The following is a 20,995-nucleotide window of genomic DNA, read 5'->3' on the forward strand; positions in this document are numbered from 1 at the left end:
GGTTAAAAAATATGTACATAAGCGTGTTTATGAGTATATGTATATTATGTATGTATGAATATATATGTATATTTGCGTGCGTGTATATAAATAAGCATACATATATTTCCTGGATTTTTCTGGGGGATCCCAAAACAAAGTCACCCTAGCAGTTACCCCTAGCGCCCAGGACTTCTTGGTCTCTAATATCATTCCCCAGCATAATACATTAGAAAGTGGCAGATTCTAGGGTTGGGACAGGGTAGGTAACAGATGAGCTTGGTACATCTTATTATAACACCAGAAAGTTAAAAAAAAAAAGGACGAATGTCACAAGAATGCAGGAGCCAGATTAAAGGGGCTCCCACTGGTCAAACCTGGGATAATTTGAGCACTGAAATACGTGAGTACTGTAATGAATTATAAAGCATCAGGGAAAAAAAGGAATGTCTGAGTTTACACCAATAATAAATGGATGAATCAATGAAAGGGAAGGGAGCTCTTACCAATGAAGAAAGCTGAGAGCTGTCTGCTAAACCTGGCAGGACTGCTGGAGATGGAGACTCATTCTGAAACCATTGTGATAAAAGACTAGGTCAGGCAAGAATCAGTAGATGCTAAATCTATGGGGAATTTTTAAAAGAAGTAGGATATTTGCATCACCTTGAAGTGTCTACCCACAGTTTGCTTATTAGTTGTAAGAAAGAAAAAAAAAAACAAAACAACCTCACAATAGTGATTATACAGTGGAGAAACTTGGCAACAGCTTGACTGGCTGATCGAAATGAACTCACCAGTTAAGTGAGGGACAGACAGACTTTGTGGGCCTCTAATGTGATCCTCTGAGAAGGACACACCTCACCCATGCAGCTTTCTGGGTAAGAAAGCATCACCTCAATCCCTTCACAAGGAAACATCAGTCAAACACAAAATGAGAAATATTGTTTTTAAAAAGTGGGGATCAGAGATGCCTGGGTGGCTCAGTCGGTTAAGCGTCTGCCTTTGGCTCAGGTCATGATCTCAGGGTCCTGGGATCAAGCCCCACCTCGGGCTCCCTGCTCAGTGGGGAGTCTGCTTCTCCCTCTGCCTGCTGCTCCCCCTGCTTGTGCTCTCTCTCTCTGGCAAATAAATAAAATAAAATAAAATAAAAGTGGGGATCGTATGAGTCAAACATGTCAGTGTTATAAAAGGTAAAGAAAGGCTGTGGAATTTTTCAGATTAAAGAAAAAAGAGATATGACAACTCACCTCAAGATTGGATCCTGTCTTGGAGGAGAATAATGCTATGTAGGACATTACTGGGTAAACTGACAAGAGTGAACTGTAGTTGCATAAGGGAACAGCTCTACTCGTGGAAATACACTCTTAAGTATTTTGGGGAAAGGGACCAAATGGATGTAACTTACCCTCAAATGGTCCATGAAAAAGATTTCTGTGTGTGTGTGTGTGTATGTACGTATGTGAGAGAGAAAAAGAGAGACAGAGACAGAGAGGGAACATGAGCACTTGACCATGTGTGCACATATGATAAAGCAAATGGGGCAAAAGCTAACGGTTGGCTGGTCCTGTTAACAATTGGGAAAAGGGTATATGGAGGTTCTTTGTACTGTTTTTTAAAAAACTTGAAATAATTTCCAAACAAAAATTTAAAAAAATCAAGCTTTTGGATAATAGTTAATGACATTGTCAACTGTAAATTCTCTATGAGCTCAATTTTGTGAAAAATAAAAAATTTAAATGTATCTTTATCCTTGTACTTTTATTTATTTAAAAGATTTTACTTATTTGAGAGAGAGAGAGCACGCGCGAGCGCACAAGCAGGGGGAGCGGCAGGCAGAGGGAGAAGCAGACCCCCCACTGAGCAGGGAGCCCAACGCTGGGCTCTTTCCCAGGGCCCTGAGATCATGACCTGAGTGGAAGGCAGACGCTTAACTGACCGAGCTACCCAGGTGCCCCCTTTTTTTTTTTTTTTTAAAGACTTATTTATTTTATATATAGAATATGTGTGTGAGCAGCCTGGGGTGGGGCGTGGCAGAGGAAGAGGGTGAGAGAAACTCAAGCAGGCTCCACCTTGAGTGCAGAGCCCCATTTGGGGGCTTGATCTCAAGATCCTGAGATCAGGACCTGAGCTGAAACCAAGTCAGGTGCTTAACCAACTATACCACCCTGGTGCCCCATCTTTGTACTTCTAAAAAGCTAGAAGGAAACAAGCCAACAAATCACAGGTATCATCTCTGGATTACAGAATGGATAATTTGATTTTGTTGGATTGTTTATAATGTTTCATATTTTCCAAAGCTTCTACATCTAGCACATATTACTTTAATAACTAGAGAAAAATTATTTTTGAAGGAGTAAAACAAATATTCAGTAATGTTTTATGTATAATGTTTCTGACTGCTGTGTCATTCATTAGTAATGGTAAAAACAAAGCCAAATCCAAACCTCTGAAATCACTGAAATGTCCAGTGATAGAAAAGGTTGTTGGAAAGGTTGTATCAGTTATGATACTTTTAAATATTATAAAGTCATAAAAATTTATGCTTACCCAATCAATTTATGGACCAACCCAAGTGTCCAAAAGTAGGGGATTGCTTAAATTACAGCATAGATATAAAACACAAAATGTATAATGTTTTCTGACATAGAGTGCTCTAAGAGCAGAGGGAACTGTCTTTGTCCTTCTTTGTCCATCTCTGCCGTCCTGCAAATCACAAACACCTTATCTATTCATATCTGCTACATGAATGAATGCTGGTCATGAGCTATTTGGGAGGGGGAGGGATGATGGAATTATCAGGGATTTTTATTGTCTCCATTATTCTTTTATGTATTTTCAAATGTTCTACTGTAAATTTAATAATATGGGATTTTTAATTTAATTTTAATTTTAATTTTTTTAAAGATTTTATTTATTTATTTGACAGAGAGAGACACAACGAGAGGGGTAACACAAGCAGGGGGAGTGGGAGGGGGAGAAGCAGGCTTCCCACAGAGCAGGGAGCCCTATGCAGGGCACGATCCCAGGACCCTTGGATCATGACCTGAGCCGAAGGCAGACGCTTAACGACTGAGCCACCCAGGTGCCCCGGGATTTTTAATTTTAAAAAGTTATAAAATAGTGTGTATTACCCCACTGAGGAAAGATTAGAAGGATATTCACCAAAAGGGGGGGTTATCTCAGAGTGGGAGTGTTATGGGTAATTCTTGTCATCCTTTTCCTTGATTAACATTAATACTTTATTTTTTAAAAATATTTTATTTGACAGAGAGAGAGAGAGAGCACAAGCAGGAGGAGTGGCAGGCAGAAGCAGGCTTCCCGCTGAGCAGGGAGCCCAACTCAGGGCTTGATCCCAGGACTCTGGGATCACAACCTAAGTTGAAGGCAGATGCTTTTAACTGACTGAGCCACCCAGGTGCCCAAACATTAATACTTTATAAAGGAGTTTTTTTTTTTTGAGAAAATTTTTTTTGAGAAAACTAGAATTAAAAAGTATATTATAAAAATAAGATACGAGGTGCTTGGACATGGTAGGTAGGCAACAAATAGTAAAAACATATTTACTAAAGCTATGTCATGACAAACACAGGATCTAAGATTATATATATATATACAGAATACAATAATTAACTCACCGAAAAAGAAATTCTACCTTTGTGTTGAAGGTAGTGTTCTAAAATGATACAGTAGTTGTATTTGGGTATTGTATTATTTTAAAGTAGGGAAGCTAGGTGGTAGAGAGCATATATTTATATAAGGTTAAATTTTTAACAACTTTCCTAATTAAGTTGTATTACATAAAAGAGCTGGATTAAAGGGACCTCCACTGAAGCACTTAAGACCACTTTCAACATACCCAGAAAGGTGGTTGTCCTGTGCTACTCCTTAATTGTAGCGCTCAGATAGTTGCACTGGGCAGCACGTTGCTGGGTATGTAAATACATTTCTAGGAAGGCAACCATCAGTCAGAGAGCAGAATACGCATTCAATCTTCCCCCTAGAAGTTATTATTTGGAAGAGGCTCTTGATTATTTTAAAAGAGGGATACACACACACACACACGCATGCACAGGCATGCTCACACACTTGAAAAGTCATAGACTATCTCTAAAAGATACCCAAAAAACTGGTAACAAGGGTTGCCTCTAGGGGAGGGAAACTGGGTACTGAAGGAATAGATTAGGAGGAGAACTTGGTTTTCTCTATATACCTTTCTGTGTTAACTTTTAAAACACGATGTGCACATAATACATACTCAAAAATAAAGATCAATTAACTAAAAATAATTCTTTAAAAAAATTTGGGGCTTCATGGGGCAACAACTGTGTAAACTAGATTAGAGAAAAACAAAATTTGACTTTGGAAGGGTTAATTCCTACCCAAAACTGATGTGAATGTGACAAAAACCAAGACTTGCCAACACTTATCTGCCCTCCAACATGTCTGTGCTTCTATCCCATCCCCTGTTGGCTTTGCTCATAGACAGAGGGCTCCTGACCTACTGTTACAGGGGACTGCTTTTATTTCTCTACCAGCAGAAACAGATTTGGGCTAACCTTTGACACTGGTTCTTCAAGGCTCTTGTGGGCTCAATGGCTGGCAGCTGGTTGGAATGAAAGCACGCATCACTGCCCACCAACACTGGGAAATAAAAACCAGACCCAATGGACTGAACCCACAATCTTCACCTCAGTAGCACGATGCTAACATTATGTCTCCCCAATTAAGTAACATGTTCCTGCCAGGCAGAGGCAATCTACCTGATTTTACATCTCAAATTTGTGTGGAGGCCAAAGAGCCCACCTCTTTTAAGAATATGCTTGGGCGCCTGGGTGGCTCAGATGGTTAAGTGTCTGCCTTCGGCTCAGGTCATGGTCCCGGGGTCCTGGGATCGAGTCCCGCGTCGGGCTCCCTGCTCCTTGGGAGCCTGCTTCTCCCTCTGCTTCTCTCTCTCTCTCTCTCTCTCCCTCTGTCTCTCATGAATAAATAAATAGATAAATCTTAAAAAAAAAAAATTTAAAAAAAAAAAAGAATATGCTTGAGAGTGTGGGCTATTCTGAAACGTTCTATCTTTATATTCACAACAACACAGCCACCCTATGGCTAAAGGTATATCCAAGCACCCAGCATTCCAAATCAGAACCCTAGGAGTCTGTTCCTCTTTCATTTTCGCTCTCCACGACATCTTCTCAATTTTACTTCAGATAGATCTCTCAAATTTTGCCCACCCATTTTCTCCACCTCTGCTGACAATGACACATAATCAGACTCTCATAATCTATTTCCACCCCCTCCTAGCTAGTTTCTTGTTACTGCTATTCTCTTATTATCTCACTCGTTTGCTTTCAAAAGCATACATCTGACAACTTCATTCCACTATATATTATATCTGTATCTATCTGTATCTATCTGCCTCTCTATCTATAAAATTATGGAACTATAGATTACTCCAGAAAAATGGTAAAATAAATAAAGGGGCAAAAATAAAGCTCATTTGCCCTTAAATTCTCAGTATCAATGTTCTAATTCTCAACTTGGAGTTATATTAAAATCACCTGGGAAGCTTTTTTTAAAAAAAGATTTATTCATGAGAGAGAAAGAGCATGCTGGTGGGTATGCCTGTGGGGGGTCGGATGGGGAGGGGCAAAGGGAGAGAATCCTCAAGCAGACTCCCCGAGGAGCAAGAAGACAGGAGCTGGAGGTGGGGCTCCACGTGGGGGGCTGGATGGGGGTGCTGGCGGGGTTCGATGGTGGGCTTGATGGGGGGGCTCCATGCTGGGCTTGACTTGGGGCTCGTCAATCTCATGCTCCATGAGAGCATGACTTGAGTTGAAACCAAGAGTTGGATGCTCAATTGACTGAGCCACCCAGGTGCCCCTCATCTGGGAAGCTTTTTTTTTTTTTAAAGATTTTATTTATTTGAGAGAGAGAGAATGAGAGATAGAGAGCATAAGAGGGAAGAGGGTCAGAGGGAGAAGCAGACTCCCTGCAGGGCAGGGAGCCTGATGCGGGAGTCGATCCCGGGACTCCAGGATCATGACCTGAGCCGAAGGCAGTCGCTTAACCAACTGAGCCACCCAGGCGCCCTGGGAAGCCTTTTTTTTTTTTCGACAGGAAGTAGGTTTTATTGGTGGCCATGAAGAGGGAGGGGGCAGTGCCGAGATTCTCATGGGTGCAGAGCCCTCCATTTGTCCAAGGGGCCACGATTAGGGATGTATTTGACCCCACAGCCATCTGGGATAAGCCGCTTTTCAGCCACCATGTCTTCAAATTCATCCGCATTAAACTTAGTAAAGCCCCACTTCTTGGAGATGTGGATCTTCTGGTGGCCAGGGAACTTGAACTTGGCCCTGCGTAGGGCCTCAATCACATGTTCCTTGTTCTGCAGCTTGGTACGGATGGACATGATGACTTGACCAATGTGGACCCTGGCTACTGTGCCCTGGAGCTTTCCAAAGGCACCCCGCATACCTGTCTGCAGCCTAGATTGGAGATAGCATGAGGTCAGACCTCAATATCCACTGGAAAGGGCTGTCTCCAAGGTCCCTTAGGGCAACCCATACAATCAACAGGCTGCATACACTACCAAGGAGGCTACTGTTTGCAGCCATGGCACACTGGGCCCCCATGGACAAAGAGCACAGTCGGCTTAATTGGCTGCAGACCTGGGAAGCTTTTTAACCAAAACATATTTTCTCTCCACCTCTCCTTCACCAATCTGATTTGCACCCCTAGAGGAATATAAAACCCTCTGCCCACTCCTCCCCAGCACTGAAAACTTTGGGAGAACACTTTTGTTATTGTTGTTGTTGTCTTTAAGATTTTATTTATTTATTTTTGAAAGAGAGGGCGAGAGCATATGCACGAGCTGGGGGAAGGGGCAAAGGGAGAAGCAGACTCCTTGCTGAGCAGGGAGCCCGATGCAGGACTCCTTCCCAGGACCCCAGGATCATGACCTGAGACAAAGGCAGACGCTTAACCAACTGAGCCACCCAGGTGCCTGAGAACACTTTTGTTATTGATGGGAAGGTATTACGTCACTTAGCTGTGCTAGGGAAGAAACAAGCTTTCAGCTATATAGTAATTCAGATTCTAGCAATCTTCTGCAAAACATATTTCAACCAGGGCCTCCACACATACTGCTGTTCCCTCTGCCTGGGGACCTCTTCTTCCATTTCTGACTCAAGTCCTATTCATTTTCCAGATCTTCAAAACTGTCCTTTCATCACACCCCAAACTTCTCTTCATTGGCACACACACACACATACACACAAAATAATCAAGAAGGAAATGAATAGCTATTTGTCTCTTTTCCCCACTAGATTGAGTCTTAAGCGACAAATCTGCTGTATATGCCGTCCCCAGGACTGAGCACCACCAGTGCTGTAGCTGGTGTTCAAATGAATGAAAAACAAACCCCTCTTTCCGTATCTAATGAAATTTCCTCTCTTACTTTTTTTTAAAGTTTTTAATTTAAATTCCAATTAGTTAACACAGTGTAATATTAGTTTCAGGTGTACAATATAGTGATTTGACACTCGCATACATCACCCTGTGCTCATAACAGCAAGTGCCCTCCTTCATCCCCCATCACCTATTTCATCCAGCTCCCACACCCTCCCCTCTGGTAACCATCAGTTTGTTCTCTATAGTGAAGAGTCTTTTTCTTGGTTTGCCTCTCTTTCCCTTTGCTCATTTGTTTTGTTTCTTAAATTCCACATAGGAGTGAAATCATATGGTATTTGTCTTTCTCTGACTTATTTCACTTAGCATAATATTCTCTGGCTCCATTCACGTCATTGCAAATGGCAAGATTTCATTCTTTTTGATGGCTGAGTAATATTCCACTGTATGTACATATCACATCTTCTTTTTTAAAAAATATTTATTTTTAGCGAGAGAGAAAGAGAGTGTGCGAGTGGGTAGTGGGTGGGGAGAGGGAGAGAGAGAATCTCAAGCAGGTTCCATGCCCATTGTGGGGCCTGATGCGGGGCTCGATCTCATGACCCTGAGATCATGACCTGAGCTGAAATCAAGAGTCAAATGCTTAACTAACTGAGTCACCCAGGTGCTTCCATGCCACATCTCCTTTATCCGTTCATCAGTTGATGGACATTTGGGTTGTTTCAATAATTTGGCTCTTAGATAGTGCTGAGATAAACATCTTTCACTTCTTATGTCCTGTCCACAACTGGCAGAACATAATTTCTAGGAGGGCTGACGTTTAGTACGTGGCTAGGAACTGTGTACAAATGCTGTGGGGTTTGTTTGGTCCAAGCTGTTTGGGTTGGGGAACCAGAAAAACAAAACAATTTTTTTCCTCTCCAATGTTAAAATTAAAAAATATTTACCTCCAGGAACAATATGGCTATTTAAGATAGGAAGCCTCGTAACAAAATAAACATTTGTGAGGGTAGATCCAACAAAAGAAGTACAATATCACTGGTTTGTAATGCTACGTATCTTCTGACCTTCCCCTACCGGAGGTAACCACACTCTGGAATCTGAGTTTATTATTCATTTGTTTTTTTAAATAGCTTTACCACATACTTATGTATCTCCAAACAACAAATTGTTCAGCACTGCTTGCTTTTGAGCTTTGGAAAAGTGGTATTGTTCTGATGTGATCTTCCGTGGCTTTTTTTTTTTTTTTAAATTCAACGTTGTTCCTAAGACTCAACATTGTTCCTAAGACTTGTATATAGTTTTGGCCCGTTCATTCTCATTGCAGTATACTACTGCATTATGTGAGTATATCACAATTTATGAATCCCTTGTCAATGGACATTTGGAATGTTTCTGGCTTCTTTGCTCTTATGAATAATTCTGCTACAGTCTTGTACACATCTCCAGGAGCGTCTGTGAGTTTACCTAGGGTATATGCCAAAGAGTAAAACCACTGGATAGGTGTAGGTTCAGGGTTATGAGACAAGGCTAAACTATCTTTTGAAAAAATGGTCTGAATTTACATTCCCAAACAGCCAGCAGTGTACGACTTCCTGTTGATCCAAATCCTCACCAACAACTTGTATCATTAGGACACGGGGATTGTGATCTCAAACTGTAGCATATTTGTGCCAGAAGGCGGCACTCCTGACTAGATGGGCTGCTTTCTCTTGACCATGTGACAGTAGAACCTGATCTGAAACTTTGCCCAGGAGATGAACCCCTGGACCTTATACCTCGTTGAACCCTGACTTTGGGACAGAGCACTAAATAGAGACAAGAGACTTTGCCATGGATAATCTGGCATCCCAGAAGACAATCAATCATAGAAGGTGGGACATGGAAGGACCCTAAACCAAATCCTTCATTCTATATTTAAGGAGACTGAGGCCTCAGAAAGGGTAAATGACAAGTTCTCTGAGTTAACTAGTAAGAAAACTTCTCTCTGGGGCTTTTGATTTTAGCCCAGGGTTTTTAACTTTAAATTGTTTGTTTTAGTAGTGTAAGATGGCATAACATGATCTATTAAATCAATAGTAACTCTAAGTATCCAAATAATTGCCAATTTATTTTTTATTTTTTTATTTTATTTTTTTTAAAGATTTTATTTATTTGAGAGAGAGAGAATGAGAGATAGAGAGCACGAGAGGGAAGAGGGTCAGAGGGAGAAGCAGACTCCCTGCCAAGCAGGGAGCCCGATGTGGGACTCGATCCTGGGACTCCAGGATCATGACCTGAGCCAAAGGCAGTCGCTTAACCAACTGAGCCACCCAGGCGCCCGCCAATTTATTTTTTAAAGGTAGTGGCTTGACTTATGTGACTGATGAATTTAGTAAGTTTAGCTTCTTTGCTTATGAAGGAAACACGGCTAGGAAGCCATTTTTGCAAGGAAGGCAAACTTCAAATTCAGTTGTTTCAATTCATCTCCCTCTTATGAGCACTCATAATTAAGCTATCATAAGAGGCTGGGAACAGTTTGTGGACTTTATGGTAAAACTGCCTCAGTAACTTCATGGCTTATAATCTCAGATGGCTTTATATGAGAATGCAGAAAAATACTGAAAAAGACTGATTTGCATCTGAGGTAGACTTAGCAGTCTTCAGAGTGTGCATAACAATCAAACGGGGCATGATCCCGTGCAGAGGAATCTGTCCCCTCGCATCAAAGGCCATAAAAGTGGACCTAGGGAAGGGGAGAAGGACTGCTTACAGGAAAGGGTGCTTATGTGAAGGGAAGTGGCCTCAGAAGCCTTCAGTGGACATTTTCATTCTGGAGCTGTTGACTTCAGGAATTCCCTCCCAGCCCATCTGCCCAGCTCCTCCCTATGCTGAGAATCCACTTACCACATAAAAATATCTCTGGGTTTAACGATGTCTGTAGGCTGGCAATAAAGGCTTTCTGTGAGGTGCCCCTTCTTCTTCTTCTTCTTTTTTTTTTTTAAAGATTTTATTTATTCATTTGAGACACAGAGATACAGAGAGAGAGCACATGTAGGGGGAGAGGCATTGGGAGAGGGAGAAGCAGGCTTCCCACAGAGCAGGGAGCCCGACGTGGGGCTGGATCCCAGGACCTTGGGATCATGACCTGAACCGAAGGCAGACGCTTAACGACTGAGCCACCCAGGCGCCCCTAAGGTGCCCCTTCTTAAATGTCAGGATAAAACTCAGGAGCTGCTTATTACTTTGAGGTGCGGGGCTTAGAAGAAAAGAACACCAAGAAATTTTGCTAGGAATGCTAACCGAACTACCGAGGTGCTCCTCGCTCAGGTTTTCCTCCTAGCAGTCATTTTAATCAGCACTTCCCCTACTTAATGAGCTTGTAGTGCCATTACATAATCACCCAGCTCGCTGGATTAATGATGAAAAGAGGAACTGATTTTTCCAGTTGCATCATTTGAAGTAAATGTTAACTTTCTTTCCGAGTCCTTAGTTAACCGCATTAGTGTGACAAATATGTCCTTGTCTAGCATAAGTAATTAGAATTTAATCACTTTAACTGCATCTTAATTATCCCAAATGAATTGAAAGGACATTTAATAGCAAAGATTAAATTGCCTTAATGAACGATTTTGTGACTCCATCAATACCTGAATCGCGTTTAGCCACTCCTCTCACGCACCTCACCTGCAGTGAGCACGGAGGTCACTAGGTGGCGCGCTTCGCTCGTTTATTTATTTAATTTCCCCTGCCATTGATCTGTTTTTAGAAGACAACAGGAACGAAAGCGAAAAGCTCATAGTTTATTGTGTTCCTTTGATAACCTCTCTTTGGGACTATGAGATCATCACCAGATGCAAAAACGAAAGTGGTGATTTCAGAAACTGTCGATTCTGTGTACCCTATGGCATATGCAAAGGAAGTTGAGAGACACATGGATAACTGTAAACACCCAGTGTTTGAGGGAGATTTAAGTTATCCTCTGGATGATTACCAACTTATATACAGAGTTTTAGTTAATTTATTATTTTTTTGTGCAGAGTCCTAAAACATAAGTAACAGGCAACCTTGGAATAGCAACAGGGGCAGTGAACACCAATGCCTGAAAGTATGGGAGGTTTGGGCCTTTGGGCCCTCCTCCAAGCAGGAGTCCCAGGGGACCAGTTCTACCCACAGAACACATCTAATTATTGGTTCTTGCCCATCAATAATTGTTTAAGTGAACGAATGGATAGGGAGACTTGGGTTCCATGTCTAGCTCTCATACTGCCTTTCATTCCCTCTGGCTGCTTCTTCAAAAGACAGCAATAAAAAGTCTCTCTTATAAGTCTTGAGTAAAAAAGAAATAAGTTTCCATAAGTAACCTTCCTTGAGAGTTGCAGAGGAGGATACACACTCTCCAGTTTCAAGACCTTTATTATGCAGACACTTTCTAACCAACTGAGCCACCCAGGCGCCCTTATTATGCAGACACTTTCTAGATCGAGGGTTTATGATAGTAAAATCAGACATTTCCACATTCTAGGTCCACTGACCTGGTGGATCCGTTCTAGCACGCACAGGGTGGGGAGTAAGAGGGTTCTGGGCTTTGAGTAGGGAAAGCTGAGATCAGTGTACCAGTGCTTTCCAGTTGTGTTACCAGAGATAAGTTATGTAACCTCAGTGAACACAGAAACAGGGAAAATAATAGTAACTACCACATAAACTGGGGGCTCCCCAACTTTGCTGCTCATTAAAATCACCTCAGAGCTCTTAAAAATCCCAATGCCTAGGTCATGGCCTGGGTTTTAGCGAGGAATCATATTTGTAAAGGTCCCTAAGTGATTCCAACATGGAGCAAGATGTGGGAGCCACTGAAATAGAATATTAAATTAGAACATCTATGTCCTAGTACAGTAGCTGACTAACAGAATGTACACAACAGACATAAGATCCTTCCTTAACAAGTGCCATGACAAATTGGATGGGTAGTATTTCAGGGACTGGTTCTGTTCAGCTGTTGGTTTACCAAATGGTCTCATCTAAAGGAGAAGAAAAATTCTAGAAGCTAATTTTTTTCCAACTTTATGATAATGTAACATCTTTTGGGAGGAACATAAGATCGATGAATCTATAGCAAGACTCAGTGATAAAACATAAATTCTTAGGTTTGTATCAAATCATCAGACTGTGTTGTGATTGGTCTAATCATGTAATCCAGTCCTATCACTTCAAGAGGAAATTAAACCTCATTAGTATTTACTTGTCACAAAATAAAAACCTGTGCAAATCTATTGATAGAAAACAGGAATTTATGATTGTGCAATAAATTCACATGCATAAGAAATCAGTTCTTTCTTTTTACTGATCTCTATGAGGCTGGCACTTTTCATGTAGAAATAGTGGTTTTCTTCTCCCAAAGGTGCTTATTCATCTTATTTAAATAGAGACATGATGAAAATAGTATTTAATGAAACTTGTTGAATGTTTTTATCCAGAATTATGAGAAATCTATCCTAACTACCATGACTTCAGTAAGACTCTTCTTCTATTGCTACCCTAGGCTGGGGACCATTCCATTTTACCAAGAGTGTGGAAATTCTGCTGTTTTAATTGGAATGAAACTAGTCGTTTCTCATCCAATCCATCAAGGCTCCTTGGTTGATTTAAAACATTAACTTGGTGTTTATTCCAATATGCGGAGTTTACAAAGAGCACTGAGCACTTACTTGAAAGGCAAGGCTTCTAACTATGGATTTTGAGGAGCAAGACACAGAGAACCTCTTTTTAAATTACCCAACTCCATCAGACTTGAGGATTTTCTTTCTTACAAGAAAATCAAGAATAAATTTTACCGATACACTCTGTAAGAACTATTTCTTCTGAGAACTTCGGGTAGCAATGTCTTTTTGATTAGCTGAATTTGCCATGAACGTGGAAATGATGACATCAAAACAGCTCATGTAACAACCTTCTTAAAGACCTCGTAGATTAGAGATGACTATAGATTTTCCCCAGCACGGATCAAAGGGACTGAATTGAACGTTTTAGCTTAATGATCCAACCCCTGTCACACCCATAGGGACTCGAATTCCGATTTTATAAGCAGGTGTGCACGTGTACTCAGACACACAGAGAAAGCTGCTGGGGAGAGAGGAAAAGATCAATCATCTGATTGACGAGGATAGGTTTGATCTTTTTGATTACTTGACTGTGCTGGTATATATTCCTGGAGGGGCCTCAAGATTTCTCATAAACTTCAGAATATTAGCTGTTAGTTTTCGCTTCCTTACTACAACTCTTCAAAGGCATTCTACCCACTTTCCAGCAGCAAAGAGAAACGGGATCAGGCTAGCATTGGCGGGGCCCTGTCCAGGGTCCTGACGCCGCACCAAGGCTCCAGGCCGGTCGGCCTACGCAGGCCCTTTCACCCACCCCACATGAGAGAAAACAAAGCCCTCCAAGCTCAAAGCCTCAGGGCTCCCTCCTGACTCCCGTCAGTTAGCTAGAAGGGGAAACAACAAAACAAAGGAACCACTAATCCACGCTCTCAGTACTATGTCCTCCAGCCCCAACCTCCTACTCCTACTTGAGACCCACCAGGATCACCTTCTCTACTCTGACCCTGCTTTCCTCAAATAAAAACATGCCAGCAAAACTAAAATTTGGATAGAAAATCCAAATGCACATCTTGTTGAGAGAGAGGTCAGAGTTGGGGTGTACTTTGGGGGGGATGGCAATTTTGTCTCATCAGTGGGGTAATACCCAGACATTGTTGGGGACCAAGATAGATTCCTCCTCCACACGCCTTTCCTATAAAAAAATAGTTGCTGTTTTGCATATCAGCAGTACAACGATGTTGTAAAAACAAAGCCACAGCATGCATCCCTTTCCTCTCCACAGCGCGTTGAACCGAGAGCTTATTTGGTGGCCGGCAGCAGCCCGCAGGGGGCGTGCGGAGCTATCTCAGCACACAGCCCATCAGGTTCCCCGGGAAGGTGAGCCCCATGGAGGGCATCTGGGAGGGCAGGATGCCGGCTCCCTGCAGGGCACTAAGGATCAAAGCTTGAAGATGAAGAAAGATGCAGCCTGGGCTTTGAGTTACTTTGCGGCTGCAACTGGTATTGTTGGCACAGTCTGTCCCAAGTGTCATTTGCAAAATAGTTATGGTAGGGCCCGGGTCTCTAGTGACCACTACAGCCCTGGGGTCAGTGGGTTGCTCTGGCTGACCCTAATCACCTTTTGGGCATTTCTAAGGGGCCTGACGTTTGGGGCTGCACCCACTGGTGGGACCATCAGAATGGGGTTATTTGTCTCAGGCATCCATCCTGTGTGTGCTGACACTAGGGTCACCACACAATAACTACCAGGCCTCCTCAAGCCTCACAAGCACGTCTTCCTACCACTGCCAAACAGTCGGCTCCAATCTTCACCATATGCACACCTCTTAACACTAAGTATTCCTTCTTCCCTTCACTGGGGTTTGTGCTCCCTAGTGGGGACTGTAAGAAGGAACTATTGTCCCCAAACTCTCAAGGGGTCAGGCATGAGCTCAGAGAAAGGCCCATGAAGAGCATTTTGGTGACTGGGGTGAGAACTTTTCGTTTCCTACAGTGCTGGTGTATGTGTGTTGGGGGGTCCCCAGCCCACTCCCTGGGCACATGGCCACCATTCACCCTGAGAGGGTGGGGGTTCTTTGGGACTCTTCCTGACAACTGGCTGCCCCCACCATTGCATGTCGGGAGGAGGCCACCCTAAGCCTTTGGAGGAGGCACTCCTTCTCACCCCCCCCCACACCTCCTCCCAGGCAGTCAAACTGGCTCTGGGGCTGTGAGGCGGAAGGGGTTGGCCATGCCCGCAGGCCCTTTGTTCGAACTGCAGCCGCTGGGAGTAGCTGCACTGTGTGAGAAGTGGGGTGAGAGGGAAGCAGTCCGCTTGGTGTCTTCTCTTGGGCCCAGGAACCCTTCCAGTTCCCGAATCCCGGTCCTGGTTTTTCTCCTGGCCCAGGAGTCTGAGATTTGGGGAAGTGAGGTTCCCAAGGCCCAACATTGCACTCCTACTTCTTGTCTCACTTGGCCCAGGGAAGCGAGGGACAGTTGAAATGTCACCCACCGGGATAAATATTAACAAAAAGCAAATGGACTTGCGTGGAGGCCAGTTATCAATCAACCAGACGGCAAGGCCACTTATGGCAAACACAACCCAGATTGGTCCCTGTGAGACTTTCTCATGGCCACCTCCTGGGCCGAACATTACCCCCCCCCCCCCCCCCCCCGGCCGACTGACCCCCCCCCCCCCCCGCGCCCCCCCCCCCCCCCCCCCCCCCCCCCCCCCCGCCCCAGGCTCTGGCTCTCCTTCAGGTCGTTCCGGGGCAAATTCTGGACAGGAAGGGGGCGCAGTCCCGGATGCCGGAGACAGGGCAGTCTCCCAGGCACTGTTTGGAGGTACCCTTCCTTCAGGTACCCCAGGGTCAGAGGGGCCCAGCACCCACCCCTGCTTAACCCGCTGGGCCTTGCCTCCTCTGTCCGCCATGCTGTGCCCTCTGGTGGGTGCGCGTTGCAGCCTCCTCAAACGCTGACCACTCCCCTACTGTGGCCAAAGCCTTCTGAAATCTTTAATTGGAAACTAATCTCTTCAAGTCTTAATAGGTGCCCACTCAGAGGGGAGGCGCCCACCCACCCATATAGTCCAGCCCGCCCACCTCACCTCAGATGAGATGTGGCCGCAAACCTAGCTGCACTGTACTTTAATGGGGCAGCAGCAAGTATTATATTGAGGGAACACGTATTGATTTTTTAAAGGTAGTTAATTTGGTGAGAATTTCCTCCTGTCTCCCATCTTCCACCAAGCCGATGTAATTTTGTAAGGAGAAGGCGCGTCCCCAAACATGCTGCCAAGTGTGTAGGTTTTGACTCTCTGCAACAGGCTTCGTGGAACCTCGTGTACAGGGACGGGCGTGGAGAAGCCACTCTTCGCCAATGAGCGAAGGAACCGCCCGAGGGGTAAGGACAAGATTGAGGGGTCTTTAGTGTAACAGTGAGCCAAACAGCAAGGGGCACCCCTGTGCGTGGAGGCTGGTGGTGGGGAGGGGCAGGCAATGTCCCACAGCCTTGGCCAAAGTGCCCTGCAATGCGTTTGTTCAAATCTGTAATCCGGCCTACTAGGGATCATTTGGAGAGTCCAGGAAACGCATCACTCCCCACCCCCAAATGAAAATGTTAAAGGGAAGGCTCCCTGTTTTTCCGTGATTTTAAAATAGGTCGTGGTTCCTGCAGTGTAATGGGATTGCTCCCGGTTGGGCTCGCTCCGCAAGTGCCCCCATCCCAGCCTTTCCCACCCCTTCAATTAAGTTAAAGAAAGGAAAATTAAATACTCGACGCTCCATCCGGGTCCTGGTACGCAATTCCACTTGGGATTGGGCGCCAAATTTTGTCCTGCCAGAGTCTCCGATTTTCCTTTTTTTCCTTCTATTTTTTGCAAAGAAAAAGGCCACGTGCCTCAGGTGAGCCGGATTCATCTTAGGCTACTGGGTGCCAGAGTGTCCTGGGTCCGGTGACCACTGGCTGGCATGGGGCCCACGCCTCCACCGGAGGGTCTCAGCACTAGTGCTCCCGCTTCAACAGCCCTGCGGCGGCACCCATGCGTGTAGGTCAGAGCGCGCTCGCGCTGATTGGAGCGCAAGGCCGGGTTTCCAGGGCCGGGGGTCATTTCTGAACAGAACCTGTCAGCCTGATTTTCCAGGGGGTGACTGGGGCACCTTCACAAGGTGGGGGGTAACAAGCTTGGGGGGGAATCCCTTTTCATTTCCAACCCTTTCCTCCATTTCCCCCCACCCCACTGACAGGCCTATATGAGCACTGCCTGGGTACAAGGTTCTGAAGCTGACGTGGGCTTGTGAAAAGGCACTGACTACTTTGGGCGCCGCAGAGGCTGAGCAGTCAGGGAGAAGGGTATCCGTTTCTCCCACCCCTTCTAGAACCTGAGCTGCCCTCCAGTCTCAGTCAGCTTATGGGGGTGGGAGGCGACATGGTGGATGCACACAGGGCTAGGGAACGGATTCGTGGGAGCCCCAGAGGGCACCTTGTCAACTTCTCCCTTTCCCTTCCTGTCCTCCTCTCTCCACCTCTCCCGACCTCCAGGCAGAAGCTGCACTAATAGCCTGCGTGGCGATTTTGCTTGGAACCAGGGAGCACAGGGCTGGGCTGGAACACCTGGCGGGGCAGAGACTCATGAACTGGGGCACACGGAGGGAGGCCAACAGTGCCCAGACCCAAAGAGTGCTTTGGGGTTGCTTCCGGCTCCCGCCGCAGGCTCACTGGCACGCCGGCACCTGCCTCCCTCTAGCTTCTCATTGGCCCGCATGAGGTGGGGGAGGGGGCTCTGGCCTCTCGCTTTGATTTTAGACTGTGAAACGGCTCAGTGCCCCCGGCTCTGAGCGGATTGACTGTCTCTCATTCTCCAGGGACGAATTAATGGAGAACGATCAGTTAATTAACAAACCCTCATTCCGGCTTTTACCTTTCTCCTCGGCCAGGACTCAGGCCAGGGCACCAGCCTGAGACTGGGGTGGGGGGAGTAGCACGGACCCAGGAGTCAATCAAGTCGGCAGGGTCTCATCAAACCGTGTCCGCCCTCGGCTGCCCTTGGCTCTACCTCCTCTTGTGTCCTCTGCCCTCGGGGGTCGCCAAATCAGCTTGAAATCTCTGGTGTGATTCAGACTAGGCTAAGCTGTCCCCTCGGCCAGCTTCCTGGAGCCTTCCATGCACCTTGGCTTGGAGAGGCTGAGAAGGCTAGGCGCTGTCTGTGCAGCGCCATGGAGACTTTTCAGCTCAACTCAGAAACACCCGGGCCTCCGGGTTTGGGGCCGGGAGACCTCTGCTCGCAGATATGGGAGTCATGTCCACACTCCCACCCCCATGCATGGGGATACATTCGAAACATCATGCAGAGGAATAAAACGAAATGTGAAGTCGTAAATGAGTCGGCAGCAAAGGCGGTCCCTGGGCTCAGCTGTAAGCGCCCTTGCTGTTCCGCAGCCCTCACCCTTACCTCGGCACCATCTGCCTTCCTCTCCTTTCCACAGCCGGTTACCAGGGCAGAGTGCTGGCTAACTCTTAAACAGCTTCGGCGTCAAACACACACCTTCCCGCGGCTTCGGAACCTTTTACCGGAACTCTCAGAGTGTGCTCCCCATCCCTCCCACCCCTGCCTCACGCCAATACAGTGAGAACGAGGGTGGGGGTGGGGGGGGAGGGTCACCGCACCAAGTTCAGCCAAACGTGGGCGTGCGGTTCCGGCAGGGTCCAACCCAACGCCCGGGTATGTGCCAGGGGTACTAGCTGGCAGCATCTGCGCATAGTTCCACACACGCGTTGTCTCCCTCTTCCCAAACCCAGAGTGCCCAAATGAGAAGCGACGCACAGACCGTGTCCGGCCAGGTGCGGGGGTTTCTCTTCGCCTCCCGCCGTGACCGCTTCCAGCAGTCTCCGCGCACAAACGCGTCCCCGCACTAGCCCAGGCGGTACCGCTCAGCTCTCGGAGCCTACCACAGCCCAATGCACAGAGTCCTGGAGGAGGCGGTCTGCTCCCTGGAGCCGTCGTTGGCTCTTCCAGGCCCAGGGAACTACCCACCTCCCTTTGGGGAAAGGAGGATGGGATGATGCGTGCCCAGCTCTCTTTTTCCTTCCCTCCTTCGGTCTCTTTAGCTTCCCCAATTCCTTTTTCTCCCCACGCGCCCAGCTCCTTGGCCCGCTCACCTGCTAAGCGGAGCGCAGACATCCGTTGGAACTCCGGCTCCTGCAGCCACTTCCACATCCTCCGGAAGGTCTCCCGGCCGGACTTGAGTTTGCTCCAGGGTTTGGGGTTGCGCAGCAGGTCCGAGAGGGTCCCTTGGGAGCGGCAGAGCACCCTCTGCGCGAAGATGGCCTGTGGGATGCTGTAGCGCTTGAGCTCGGTGGTGATACGCTGCGCCACCTCTTTGGTATTGATCTCTTCCATCTGCCCTGAATTACTTCCATTGCTGACCTGTGCGCCGGTCACCGAAGGGTTGGGTTCCCGGGCCGTGCCCAGGAGCTGCCCGTGGCCCTGGGCGTTCAGGTGGGCGTGGGGGTGGTGCGGAGGAAGGCCGTTGATGGGCACCATGCCTGCCGAGGTGGGCGTGAGGTGCTGCTCCCCATGACGGCCGAGCATGGCCGGGTGGTGGGCTTCAAAGCCGTTCGGGGTGAGCATCTTGTCAGTGGGCATGGCGGCGCCCGGGTGGGCATAGTGAGGGAGCCCTTGCTGGGAGTTGTGGATGCCGCCGAGACCGGAGCTGGAGAGGGGCGACAGGCTCTGGCCCATGCCGGCTACGTCCTTGTGGTAGGGGGTATAGAGGTTATTCATGGAGGCCAGCCCGCGCTCGTCCCGCATGAGCGTGAAGCTACCGCTCACATTGCCCGCCAGGCGCTGGTGGTGGTGCGGGTGGTGGTGGTGATGGTGGTGGTGGTGATGGTGAGGGAACTTGTCCGAGACGGTGGAGATGGGCGGCAGCGGCTGCAGAGGGGTTAAGGTGGTGTAGGTGGTGGGCATGCTCATACCTGGGGGAGTCTCGCAGGCCATGGTCATGGTGGGGTGCAGGGGGCCGGCCAGGCTGTGCTCGGGGGCCCGGTGGTGGTGGTGGTAATCGCCGCCGCCTCCACCGCCGTCCAGCAAGGACGCCATGCCCATGGAACGCGGGTGCGCAGGGGGCAGGTGGCTGCCACGGTGCGCCACGGAGCTTCGCGCGTGGGGACTGCCACCCAAGAGGTCGGCAGGAGCGGGCACCGGCTCATGGCTCACCCCGTGCAGCTCGCCGATCGCCTCCATGGTCAGCTGCGCGTTCATCGTGATCCGGGCGAGCGGGCGGCGGACACAACATCGATGAGGCCGGGCAGAGGCGGCGAAGGGCGCACGCAGTCCGGTCTTCACATCGGCTGCCGGCGACTGTTGCCTTTCTTCCTTCCTTCCTCTCACTGTGGGGCTCTGTCTCCCTCTCTGTGTGTCTCGCCTTCCCTCTTGCCCCCACCTTCCCCTCTGCGTCCTCGGCTTTTTTTTAAATATTAATTTCCAAAAAGGATCCGTGCCGTTGGGCGAGCGCGGCGCCCCCAGCCCGCCCGCCCCTGGCCCCCTCTCGCCCCTCTCCTTCTTAGAATTCTGAAGCCCCCGGCTCCCCTGACGCAGTCCGCGCGTCTTCCGCGGCTGCTGTTTGCCCGCGCCGCTGGCCAGCTCCAGCCATGGCTTGGTTACTGTTGCAGACTCTGTGGCCGCGGTTCCGCCGCAGCCGCCGCCGCTGCCGCCGCCGCCGCCGCCGCTGCCGCGGCCCGCCCTCACGCCCGCCGGGCTCAGCGCGCAAGCGCGCGGCTCGGCCCCGCCCCCTGAGCCCCCGCGCGCGCGGCCCGTGACGTCCCCGTACAAATGATGAAGGGGGGCCCCGCGCCTTAACTGCGGCGCCGGGTGGCCCTGGAGCGGCGCGCACGTGCGAAGGCCTGGCGTGGAGCGCGACCTGGGGCAGCCAACGCAACCCCAGGAGACTTACGCCCCTCTCGGCTCCCAGGCTGGGGTGGGCCCTCACCTAGCAGCACTTGCCGGGCTCCCATCCCGGTTGGTGAGCCAAGATGGAAAGTCCTCACCTTTCTCT

General features: G+C 47.8%; 1 protein-coding gene and 1 non-coding gene across 5 annotated transcripts in view; both read right to left on the reverse strand.

The window, feature by feature from the left end:
* The window catches only part of ONECUT1 (one cut homeobox 1), a 45,239-nt gene extending 24,676 nt beyond the window's left edge, over positions 1 to 20,563 (reverse strand). For 2 of the 4 annotated variants that reach the window (XR_012373631.1, XR_012373632.1), the window contains exons 1-2: positions 19,098 to 20,563; positions 486 to 548 (exon numbers count right to left, since the gene is read on the reverse strand). Coding sequence is in view for 1 of the 4 variants with exons in the window: in XM_025884030.2 (XP_025739815.1) it covers positions 19,098 to 20,202 (1,105 nt within the window). In the remaining 3 variants the exon portion in view is untranslated. The remainder of the gene's footprint in view (positions 1 to 485; positions 549 to 19,097) is intronic. The other 2 variants (XR_012373630.1, XM_025884030.2) reach the window with 1 other exon arrangement.
* On the reverse strand, positions 6,509 to 6,642 carry LOC112833474 (small nucleolar RNA SNORA70). The gene has a single exon (XR_003210635.1). It is a non-coding gene; the product is annotated as a small nucleolar RNA SNORA70 (small nucleolar RNA).
* Positions 20,564 to 20,995: the final 432 nt, after the last annotated feature.

Source organism: Callorhinus ursinus, unplaced genomic scaffold, assembly GCF_003265705.2.
Source record: "Callorhinus ursinus isolate GAN/ISIS: 27379988/994484 unplaced genomic scaffold, GSC_fseal_2.0 scaffold25, whole genome shotgun sequence".
Lineage (NCBI taxonomy): Eukaryota > Metazoa > Chordata > Mammalia > Carnivora > Otariidae > Callorhinus > Callorhinus ursinus.